The 12,746-nt window shown below is 34.8% G+C and overlaps 1 protein-coding gene across 1 annotated transcript; it reads left to right on the forward strand.

Moving 5' to 3' along the window:
- The first annotated feature begins 3,437 nt into the window (after nt 1-3,437).
- LOC149235816 (cysteine protease XCP1-like) lies at nt 3,438-5,818 on the forward strand. The gene is made up of 5 exons (XM_089368681.1): nt 3,438-3,885; nt 4,592-4,824; nt 5,100-5,240; nt 5,341-5,550; nt 5,729-5,818. Exons 1-5 carry the CDS (start codon nt 3,438-3,440, stop codon nt 5,816-5,818), a joined length of 1,122 nt encoding a protein of 373 aa, XP_089224807.1.
- The last annotated feature ends 6,928 nt before the right edge of the window (nt 5,819-12,746 follow it).

A 12,746-nucleotide genomic window follows, 5' to 3' on the forward strand; every position in this document is an offset into this window, starting at 1 on the left:
CTATCATATTATAAATCTACAAAGTCGTGCCCATGAACTATACATGTTGTTGCATGGATCCAGATTTGAGATCTAGAATAAGATGTGGTGCGAAACAGTTTCGAGTGGCTATGATATATGTCAAAAATATTAAAATTGGAGGCAAATCTCAATTTTTTGTTTATGCGGGGAAGATATATTTGCGTCAGATGTTTCTGTTGCAATCATGTTCCAATCTAAAATTTTGGAGTTCGCATTTTAAACATATTCAGTCAGGTCATCTCAATATGTGAGTGTAAGTTTGTTGGGATAGACCACTTTAACAAATGTTGCTTTATGAAGACAAGAAAGCTCCAAGACAAAGATTGAACCAGAAGAAAAACTTTTAACCTGTGCTAAGGAGGACATGGTGACTTGTCTATGTATGGATGACAACTAATAGTTTAATGATTATTGAGTTTGTAGTTGTGAGATGTCTTTGTCAAGTAGTGTTCTATTTTTTTCAATTCTGGTTATAAAAAGGGTTGGAGGTTCTTAAACTAGAATCCCTAGTGTTTGAAACATCAATTCTTATGCGTTAGTAAGGTCAAGTTGTTTGATCAACTTTTGAACACATTCAGTATCCAAACCTCCATCTTAGAAATTGACGGATAATCGAAAGAAAAATATGCGATAAATGGTGGTTGGTCAATAGGATGGTTCATTACTTGACGATTCTTATAGTGGAAGTCCTAACGAGATGATGTGTCCATATTATTGGTCTTGCGAAGTTCATCAACGATCGTCAGTTGTAGTTACATTTTAAATGGAGGTCAAGTGACAACTCAAAGATGTGGTGGTGAAAGAGTAGAGTTTGTGAGAATCCAGAGTGGATGTGAATGTTGATGAAGACCAGTTAGACAAAGATTATCTTTGTTGTTGTAATATGTGCTTTCAGTGTTTTCCATGTAATCATTAAGGGAGGGTATTGAATGTAATGCTTCCACGTCATGTGTTCCATGTGTATTACAATTTGTCAGTGAGTACTCTGAGGTGTTATTCTATATGTGGTTGTTTCCCATGTGTATGAGTTGTTGTTGTGTCATGTCCTAGTCATAGATCCACTTTCTTAGGATCTAGATTAGTCATAGATCCACTTTCTTAGGATATACATTTGTCAAGGTCAATGATTTGTATCCTATGTATATGTAATCTTTATGATCAATAAAAATATGAAAGTGATTTATGTGTGTCATAATGTGTTCTCTTTATTTTTTTAACGTTCTCAAAACTACAATGTGATTGAAATGTTTACCTATTTTAAATGTCTTTCCGCAATGTGATGACATAGTTGGAAATGGCTTTTCCAATGCTTGAAATATGATGCCAATGGCCTTGATACACATCTCTTAAGGCCTTTCCGTGATGAGCATAGTAGTGTCAAAGAAACAATGCATTCACAGTATATAAAATTAAATAGGGTGAAATGTTAGCAGGTAAAATTGTGAAAATCTTGATTATTATTTTGAAATTCAATATTTAAAATTAAACAGGATGTAAGATTTAGAGCTTTTTTAATACAAACTTTGTGTGCAGCTAAAGTTTTAGTAAAAATGAATATTTTTTTGTCATCATTATGGTGAATGTAATTAAATTTATCTAGTTATTTGAATTATATATAAAAAAAATTATCATTATTTGTGTTATTAAAAGGTTTTTTTTGAAATTATGTAGCTGATTTCAAATTCTAAAAGTTAATTATGAGCTTGCTTTTGTCTTTATTCTGTTGGCTACCCCTTAATGGTGGTGTAGAAGGTCAACGCTCCCGTGTGTTTCCTGGCATGTGCTTAAATCTAGCCATGTGTCTGTTTACTAACACCTGGGTGGCATGTGCTTAAATCTAGTGATGTGTCTGTTTACTAACACCTACGGGTTTTGGTGCAACGAAAATCATGACTCCAACAAGTGGTACTAGAGCAAGAGGTTGTCTTGAGTTCGAAACACACTGGGCTCGCGTTGGGGGGAGATTGTTGGCTCCCCGTTAACGGCGGTGTAGAAGGTCAACGCTCCTGTGCTTCGTGGCATGTGCTTAAATCAAGCGATGTGTCTATTTACTAACGCCTACTTAGCATGTGCTTAAATCTAGCGATGTGTCTGTTTACTAACACCTGCGGGTTTTGGTGTAACGGCAATCGACTCCAACATATTCTTGGGGAGATGATCTTCCCAAATCTTCTCTTCTTTCATTGTATCTTTGCACCTTTTGAAGCAATTACTATAAAAGACATTGACTCTTCCTAATTCAAAACATTTTACATAAATACTATACAAATCTACTCAAACTTTTCTTATAGCATATTGAAATTTGGGTCATCTCAAAGATAATGTTGGTTTTTTCAAAAAAAAGCTTAATAAAGTTTTGAGATTTTCAAATCCCAAAATAACATTTTTTAGAGTTGTGAAAGATAATATTTGTTATCCAATACTTAAATTATTCTTCTCAATTGAAAATTTTATAATGTGCTATTGTAAATAAAACATAATTCATATTCAAAAAGTTATGGCATTGTGGTGACTATGTAAAAACAAAGCATAATTTAACTACGAGAAACTATTAATGTATACTAATCCACTAGACATTTCTGAAAACATCACAAAGGTCCTCAAGGTTTCAAAGCCCTAAATCTAACCCTAATTAGAATTATAAAAAGCATGCACCAAGATGTGTTGGCCTTGGAAGGGTTCTCGTTTTCATTGACCTCCAATTATTCCATGGTGTGAACCTGATTATGGAGGAAATTAAGGTAAAGAGACCAATTAAAAATGTAGAGAATGGTGAAAGGCTATAATAATGAGTCATAGTTTTGATAGTAGGCTTGGACAACATTGTATTGTGATCTTTGCAATATAAAAACATAAAGACATTGTCCTGAAATATGATACATTTTTAACAACTTTGTGAAACATAAACATATGTTCTATTTGTCTTACTTGTGGACTTATAGGGTCACTATCATCCAATCTCTGGAGATCATATAACCAAGGATTATGCTTCACATTTTGCATCAACAAATCTTACATGAGAAAAAAAAAATAAATTAGCTGGAATTATTTTCTAATTAATATGGATGGGATAAGAAATAATATTGATAAATCCAATTTTGGTGGTTAAATATAATATATAATTATATATTATATTATTTCCAAGTAATATGGAACTAAATTCTATCATCAATCCTTATTCTATCCATATAAATTATTTAATTGGGAAAATTTCGAACGAATATGGTGCTATTTTCACTCTGAGATCCTATTTTTGTTCCAAGGAATTGTGTAATTTGTTATATTACATTACTTAAAAAAGAGACGACTCAGAATATAAGTCCCAGTGACTTGAAGTTTGGAGATTGAGCAAAACAAATTGAATATTTGAGATAATATTGAGAGACATTATATTAAAGGAACTCATGGTAATACCCATGGGTTGCACGTTTCTCCCTCCATTCTTCCTGGCATGGCTGATACTCATCGCGTCGACATCTGCGAGGGACTTCGGATACTCCCCTGAGGATCTTCTCAGTGAGGACAGAACTGTGAGTCTCTATGAATCATGGCTTGCCAAGCACAACAAGGCCTATACATTAGCAGAGGAGAAGCAACATAGGTACGAGATTTTCAAAGACAATCTGAGATATATAGATGAAGTTAACCAGAAGAACCTGAGCTACTGGCTTGGCATTAACAAATATGCAGATATAAGTCATGATGAATTTAAATCAACATACTTAAGTAATGTACCTCAGAGATTTACCAAGCCTACAGGTTATGGCGGGTCGTTCAGATATGAAAACGTAACTGATCTGCCCACCTCTTTAGATTGGAGGACGAAAGGTGCAGTGACCCCTGTGAAATATCAACATCAATGCGGTGAGTTTGTTCATCTGTGAAATCTAAATTAATGTCAAGAAGCCTCAATGCAGCTAAATTTCAGTTATGGGCTTAGCTCTGTTAATAAGCCAGTCCTTTTTTCTAAATGTGCAGACCTTTACCGTTGGAGTTTATATTATATTGTGATAGATTTCTTCTGGAAATACTATATAGAGTTAAAAAAGGTCTTAAACGCTCCACCCATGTTTAAGGAAATAAAAACTTTATACAATATTTTCAGAAGAAATCTACTATAATTTTTATATAGTATTTTAAAAAAAAAAATATTTAAATTTTAAATTTTTTTCTTTAAAGTATATATTTACTTTGAATTTTGAATTTAGATTTTTTAATTATTAAGATAATTATTGAATTGAAGTTTCTGTGAATCATAATATCACATAACAAGTATATGATAGGGATAGGGATTTCGATTGTAAATCACATTATCAATTATAACTTGTCCTGATTATGAACCATACTTAGTGATTCCATCAATTTAGTGCCTGGATTGAAGTATTATTGTCATTAGTATGTTTAGTAGCTGGATTGAAATATTATTGTCATTATTATCTGGTTGCAACTGAGGTAAATCCTTAGCGAAATTTCAACGGAACGTTAGATTCAATTGAGATTTATTTATTAAACATTGATTGAACCGAATTCATTAGCGTCTTAATTTGTGGGTGTGTTCTATATTATCCAGGGAGTTGTTGGGCTTTCACCGTAGCTGGAGCGGTAGAAAGCATCAACCACATCGCGACTGGCAAACTTGTTTCCCTTTCCGAGCAAGAGCTTATCGACTGCACCACCACAAACAAGGGTTGCGACGGGGGAGTTGTGGACTATGGATATCAATTCATTATTTCAAACAAGGGAATTAGTTCAGAATCAACTTATCCTTACACTGGCATAAATGGACAATGTAGAACGGATAAGGTAGGTTTGCAAGTTTTAGTAAAAAAATTAAAAATAGGTTTGTAAGTTTTAGTTAGAGTAGATTAGGTTTGCGTAGATTTTGGGAATATTTTGAATCTGATTAATTGTAATATTCATTCATGTTCTAGAAAATGATGCCAACTAGGTTTAGATGTAGTGATATAGGAAGAAATGGAATTTTATTAATGTTTCTGCATATGAATCTTGTATATTCAAATGTATCTGGATTTGAATATTGTTTTCCTGATTTTCTGCTGCTGCATGTCCATGTTCAGTTGAATGCCAAAGTTGCAACGATCGATAAATACGAGGATGTGCCTGAGAACAATCCACAAGCCTTTTTAAAAGCGCTGGTTAATCAGCCCCTCAGTATTGGGGTCGATGCCTCTAGCAGAAAATTCCAGAATTACCAAGGCGTAAGAACTATACACAGTAGAGCATCATTTGTACTGACTGTCTCTTCGCATGATTACTTGTAAATAATTTTTTCACGAGGGTTTGTGTTTTCTATTGCAGGGCGTGCTGTCAGGGAGTTGTGGAACCCACATAAATCATGGTCTTATAGCAATTGGTTTTGGCCAGGAAGATGGGTCTGAATACATTATCGCAAAGAATTCATGGGGTACTGAATGGGGAGAAAAGGGATACATCAAGTTTGACAGGAGCATCGGCTGGTTTGACAAGCTTATCGGCAGAAAGAAAGGACAATGTGGGATCTACCAGATGGTTGCTTATCCCATCAAAAATCGATGTAACATTACATACATCTTATTTTCACCTGGCCCATTTTCATTTTCATTTCAGGAAACATTTCCTAATTCTATGCATAAAAGCTACTCTAAACAATATATTTGCATATTATTAATAGATATGATAATAGTGATTTTTCTTGTTGCATTTACAGAGATCCAGGATTTGGTGCGAGGACCTTGCTTCGAATTTCCTCCTCAACGCTATTCGAGCTCGTTTGAAAACAAGGTCGCGCAGTGAATGAACATAATAACTGAGTAAAACGACGTAATAAAAAAGTTTGCACAACTTAGCTACCATTGACAGGGCTGTCTCACTTGCCATGGATTTGCAAGCTTGTTCAAGAAAATAAAAGCTATATGTACATACGAGTTTTATTTGATTGTTCCTATAGTGTACCTGTTATTTGGATCTGTGTTTGATGGCTTATTAATTGTTGTTTGTGAAGAAATGAGAGACTTCACTGGTAACTTATGGTTGTTACTGGTTAGTTAGAGTTGTTATAAACCAAGGATTTTTCACTAGTTAGTCATAGTGTTCCATTACTATAGTATAGTCAATAAATATTTTATGTCAAACATATATGTAGTTACATAAATTAAAAGGTGGGTAGATATTCAAACTATTATTTACTTATACATTTTTCAAGTTGTTAAAAAAAAAAAAAATTATCACTATAAATAAAAGTATTACTATTATCATTATTTAAAATTACTATAATTATGCCTATTAATGATAAAAAATAAGATATATATATATATATATATATATATATAACCATGAAAGTTCACCACATTCTTATTTGTAAAGAGGGTTTGTTACAATACTATAAGCCACCTAATACCACATGTCCAAAAATCATATTGATTTCATATGACACTTGTTGATATGAAATTCTTCTTAATTAATGAATTTAATTAATACATGAAAAAATATATAACTACTTTGGAAATAAATTTGAGTCTTTCATTTGTGTATACTACTTAAAGCATTTTAGAAAATTCTAAATGCTACCATCCACTCAATAATTATTGATAATATAATTAAAATTGTGAAAACCTTGATGAAGAGTAAGGCTTAGAGCAAGAGATGGGTGGAGCTCTCAAAACCATGTGGTGGCTAGGGTTTTGCCCTTGTTTGTCGCTCTTCACTTAGATTGAGTGAATTTATTTCCACATCTTTGTGGAAATATGATCAATGGAAAATCTTGGTTATTCAATGATGACGAAATTTTCTTTTGCAGGAATGGTTGCAAGACAAGCATGCTATTCTTCAATTACATATAGTTTCATTCTGAAATCTAGATCTAGCCTCCGAGTGGTTCAAGCAGTCCCTTCCCTTAATGTTCCTTTGGATGAGGAAGCTTTCATCTGTGAAAACTTTTTTTTGGAGCAATGTTTGGTGTGTAGGTTTAATGGATTTTTGTAGTCACTCATAGATCTACATAAATGGATCTCTAAGACATGGAAACCTCATTTAACAAATGATCTAAATATTTATCCCATGGCTTGAGGATTTTTATCGTTGTTTTCGACAATATTGAGGACTATAAGGCCATTTGCAAATCTTGGTTGTGGTTTTGGGGTATTTTTGGTCTCTTCATGCAACCTTGGTCTCCCTCTTTTGATAAATTAACATCATCAATCTCCATATATCTGGGTTGGATAAGGATTTTGAACCTATGATTCCATCTATAGAATCTCTAATTGTTATCCTCTATTGGGAATGCTCTTGGAAAGTTTTTTTTTCCACAACCCATAACTTATGCTAGAATTTATGTGGAGATGGACTCTAATGAGGGTTTTCCCACTAAGATCAATGTGATAGCCCTAAATTATGTCTGGGTCCAAATGTTTGACTATGATGGGTCCAAATGTTTGACTATGAAGATGTTCCATTCTGGTGTAGAGTGTGTTGTAGCATTTTTTGGTTTTGATAAGATAGAAATTTTGAAAAAATGTTAAGCTAGGATATGGACATAATAATAGTGAATAGAATGTTTTTGAAAAAAATATCTTGATGATGATGTCCATATCAAAGAAAATGTTAGGTTAGATGTCCTAAAAAATCAAGACAAAAATAAAATGTTAGGTTAGAAAGAAAAGAAAACAAATCAACTCTAAAAATGAGCAAGTTAAATGCCACTACTATTTTTCTGCAAAATAATGGTTGTGTGCAACCTGTCATAAATGCCACAACCCATGACAGTCAAACTATTTAATCTTGACAGCTTCATGCTTTAAATTTGATGTTATAGTTAGAGAATAAAGATCTGGCCAAACTGTTTAATCTTGGCAGATCAATAGTTAGATAGAAAATAATAAGGTGCTCAATTTAATCTAAGCCCTTGGATGTTATAAAGTTAGAATTAGATAGTTTTCTTTTATAAAATAAAAAGAAAGGAAAAGGGTTTGCTAGCTTAAATGCACCCATTAAGTGAAGAAAAAATGATAGGATAAGCAAAGAGTAAGTAGAAAAAAGGTTGCAGAAGTTCAATGATTGATTGGAGAAAATGTACATTTATCACGTTTTACCATATGTTTCTATGTCCATGAGGCAATTACACAAAGCAAATGAAGGTCTACAAGATCAATTAATTAACTTCCCTCATCCCCATTCATCCCTATGATTACTAATTTCCCCTTCCACCTTCATACATTTCATATTCATTAATTTTCCATAAAAAACCCCTTTTCCTAAGGTTAAAGTCCTTTTTGCCTAGGAAAAGTGAAAACTCCATGTTAAATCCCCTTTTACCCAAAAACCCACAAAAAGTTGTTTAGCCTGAGTATTAATGTATATATGTGAAAAGAAAATAACTCATAAAAAGCATTATACTTAGTCTATTTTCCCTTTCCATTCATATTTCATATTAACACTAACTTAACATATTAAACCCATAAAAGTTCCCTTTCTCGTACATATTAACTCCCTTTATTAAAATAACCCAAAACCATAAGTTTTATAATAAAACTATGTATTTAATAAAATATCACATAAGTAGATCACAAGCCTTTCAACGTGCATACACTCTCCCCACATTGCGATATGCGATGTGTGATGGGCCCAGACTCGACGCAATATATATCATAATCCATTGCCATATTGCATCTGCCCTCATCGCAAGTCCCGACTAAAGCAATAACCCTCTGTCATTGCGATCTCTGATTGCGATGGACCCAGACCCGACGTAATATATGTTATAATTCATTGCCATTTTGCATCTGCCCCTATCACAAGTCCCAGCTAAAGCATATACCCTCTGTCATTGTGATCTCCAAAATGTGATGGAAATCTGGACCCGATCGCAATATTAACCATGTTTTATTTCCACGTCGTGTCTGATCCCTATTGCATTCCTTTGCGATGGGCATTCCTCCGCTAAACTGTGATTGTGATATGTAATATGAACTCAGACCTGATATCATTTATCTGCCCGAACTTATATTATTTCAAGTTCGCCATAACTGTCTTTTGTTAAGAATTCCTTTATTAAATTGTTTTTTATGATTTAAACAAAGAATCAACCTAAACCTTTGTTTAACCATAAAACCTTGCTAAACTCAGTTTTAACCCATAAGTAAAGCCATTGTCACCATACTTAATCATTGGGACCCTCCGCGTTGCTCTTTTGCTCCACCACTGTCCGATCTAAGGCATTCAAATCAAATGACCCTTAGCAATTTTTGGTTGTCTCTCTGCACGAGCATTACCCAACCGAAAAGCAATATTTCACTGAATTCCCTTTGCTATGTGTCAGGCTCAGATTATTTCAGGTGACCCCTCCCAAAACCGCCTGCGCCGCATATGGTGTTAGGATATTCCGACACATAGGAAATAGTTAAGTATAACTTGGTCCAGTATAGAGTTAGGTAAAGTGTGTTTCTTTACTATGTACATTTTGTAACTTACAATCCGACGGTCATGATATGTAGTGATCCGACAGTTCATTCTCTCCTCCGTATTACCGACACTTGATCCGTGGCTTACCACCCGATTGGTCCATGATCTCTATTTAAAGAGCATGGAGGGTCATTTGTAGGTTAACCTGTCCATGAGAGAAGCTTATGTAAATTTTAATTCCTTTATTAATAAATTTCCTGAAGTGGCTGCGTTGGCTCAGGCCGTGGACTGTTTCCCTCTTTGAGGGTTTTAACCACGTCAAAAATACTGGTGTATTAATCTGTGATCTGTGTGTGAGCGGTGTCCTTTGGTGTTTTTTCTGAGGAACTTACCCTGTAAATTCCTACATGGTATCAGAGCTATTTGAGGGCCACGTCCGTTGGTGATCCAAATCTGAAGCCGGTAGAATTGCATCTGATTGTCGTTTCCTAGATCTACTGTTTCTGACTACTTTCGGGCTGAGAGGACTGCTCTATTGTGTTGGGAGCATCTGTTCCAATGTGGAACCCCTTTCGTTTCACGCGAAAAGGTTTCCGGTAGCCCTGGCTACGTGATTTTTAAGATGTGGAGGTATACAGTGTTTATTTGCAGTTTACAGTTATTTTCTCTGTGTTTATTTCTATTTCGGTTTATTTAGCCTTTTTTATTACCAGATCTATACATTTCATTTCTACTTATGCTCTTTGCCTCGCGACTCTATGCGATCTGGGCAAATCAGAAACAGAAAGGAAGGATTTTTCTCATGCGTATGCTCTTTTCTGCTGCGCCTTAGTGTGATCTCAGAAAATCAGAAACATTGAGGAAAATATTTAGTTTCCGGCTAAAGCTAAATTCGAGCTGCAAGGTTCATTTTTTTGTATGTCCATGTTGGGTTTTGTGTTTTTTGTTTTGTAGGGAAAAAGAGTTTTCTCAAAGCAAGCACGCAACCCAAAGCTTTAACCCCTCTCTCTCTCTCTGTCAAACTTTTTGTATAGCTCACTTGGTCCAAAGCTAATTTATGAGAGTAGAGGTCTTGAGTTCAAGTCTCCTTTTTATGGGGGTGGATTTTTCATTTCCGCACATTCCCGCACTTCGTCAGCATCTTCATCAAATTTTCTTCAAAAAGCCATAACTTCTTCATCCGGAAGCCATTTTCAGAACCGTTTTTTTTGAAACAGCCTAATTTTTCGAGATCTTTCCATTTCAACACTTAGTTTCAGCATCTATAGCTTCAGTTTCTGTTAAAATGAAAAGTCCATGCCAAGTTATTCTTGACAGCACCAACTACTTCCAATGGTGGTCCTACATTGTGGATTTAGTTAGAAGTAAAGGTCTCTACAGAATAGCCTCAGGCCAAGAAACCAAACCGAAAGATGAAGATAAGGCAGCTAAATGGGAAAATAGGCAAGACCAAGCACGTGGGTTGATAGGGATGTCTATTTCTCCAGATCTTAGATTCCATATTGCAGAACTTGATACTCCTGATGAAGCATTGAAACAGATTACTAAAGTTTTTGGAATAAAAAATGAACTTAGAGCCCATCAACTTGAAAATGAGTTGCTTACATTGGACCCCAATAATTTTTCTTGCATTGAAGATTTTTTGTCCATGTTCAAGACCCTTAGACTTCTCTTGGAAGGTGTTAAGGTTAAGAAAGAAGATAGTAACCTTATCTATTCCATTCTTACTAAGTTGGGACCAGCCTACTCTGTGTTTGTTTCCACCTTCCATTCTACAAGAGAAGCCTTCATTTCTCAAGGACAAGACTACAAGTCCCCTTCCTTTGATTCTTTTTTGTGATTCTTTAATAAGAGAACAAGAAAAACTCTTACGCCTTGGTCTTCTTAATCTTGGAAACTCTTCTAAGAAAGCTTTAGCCGCCCAGTAGCAACCAAATCCAAAGAATCCTAAGAAGTTGTATCCTAAAAGGAATGGTCCTAAACCAAAAAAGGGTCCTAAGCAATTTCAGCCTCAAAATGAAAAATCATTTCAACAAAATGATAAGACAAATAAAAACAAAGGGAAGATGACTGATAGATATTGCAACTTTTGTAATCGAGATGGCCACTTAGAATCCAAATGCTTTAAGAAGATGGAAGCCTTGGAAGCAGCAATGAAGAAGCATAACATCCATTTGGAGCACTCTTCAACTTCAACTTCATCTTCAGGAATGGTACTTTCTGCATGTGGTTGTCAAGCATCTCGGTTTGGCTATGAACTAATTGTATCTTCTTCCTCTCATTCTCATGAGTGGCTCATTGATTCTGGAGCTTCTTATCACATGGCCAAAAACAAAGCCATGTTTTCTTCTTTAAATGATTGTAACACCAAAAATATATATGTTGGTGATGATAGATCTCTTAGTGTTGTAGGGACTGGAACTGTTCATATAGACAATGGTCATTTTAATGATGTATTATGTGTTACAACCTTATCCTACAACCTTCTATCTGTATATCAGATAACTCATTCAGGTGAAGGTAAAATCGTTGAATTTTCACCTCACGATGTTGTAATTAAGGACCTAAGAGATCCTAGACAGATTTTAGCTACTGGCATTGTTGATGATTCTACAAGGTTGTATAATTTTCACAACTTTGGGTCATCAAATCTTCCCTCGGTATTTGTTGCTCATAATGATGAAGTGAGAAAACTTTGGCATGAGCGATTTTGTCACTTAAACTATCGTTCTCTTCAGAATTTATGTAAAGAAAACGTGGTGACAAGTCTTCCAATGGTATCTTGCAGAGATGGTGTTTGTTCCGGATGTGTACTCAGAAAACATCATCGGGACAGTTTTGAAAAATGTGCCTCTTGGCACGCCTCAGCCCCTTTACAGCTTGTGCATAGTGATTTATGTGGTCCACTTCCAGTTGTTTCATTCTCTGGCTACAAGTATTTCTTAACTTTCATTGATGATTTCTCCAGACGCACTTGCGTATACTTCTTAAAACTCAAGAGTGAAGTATTTAACATGTTCTTGACCTTTAAGGCCTTTGTTGAAAAACAATCTGGACATCAAATCCTTAAGCTAAGATCTGATAATGGCGGAGAATATGTCAACAAAAAATTCATCAACTTTTGCACTGAGAATGGAATTCAAATGCAACATATTGTTCCATATACTCCACAGCAAAATGGTGTAGCTGAAAGGAAGAATCGCACCTTAAAGGAAATGGCTAATTGTATGCTTCAATCTAAAGGACTTAGTCTTAATTATTGGGCAGAAGCAATTAACTGTGCAAATTACATAATAAATCGCACTCCTACTAAGGTTTTAAAGAATATC

This window comes from Pinus tabuliformis, chromosome 8, assembly GCF_031772625.1.
Source record: "Pinus tabuliformis cultivar Carrire ecotype Pingquan chromosome 8, CPIR1, whole genome shotgun sequence".
Classification (NCBI taxonomy): domain Eukaryota; kingdom Viridiplantae; phylum Streptophyta; class Pinopsida; order Pinales; family Pinaceae; genus Pinus; species Pinus tabuliformis.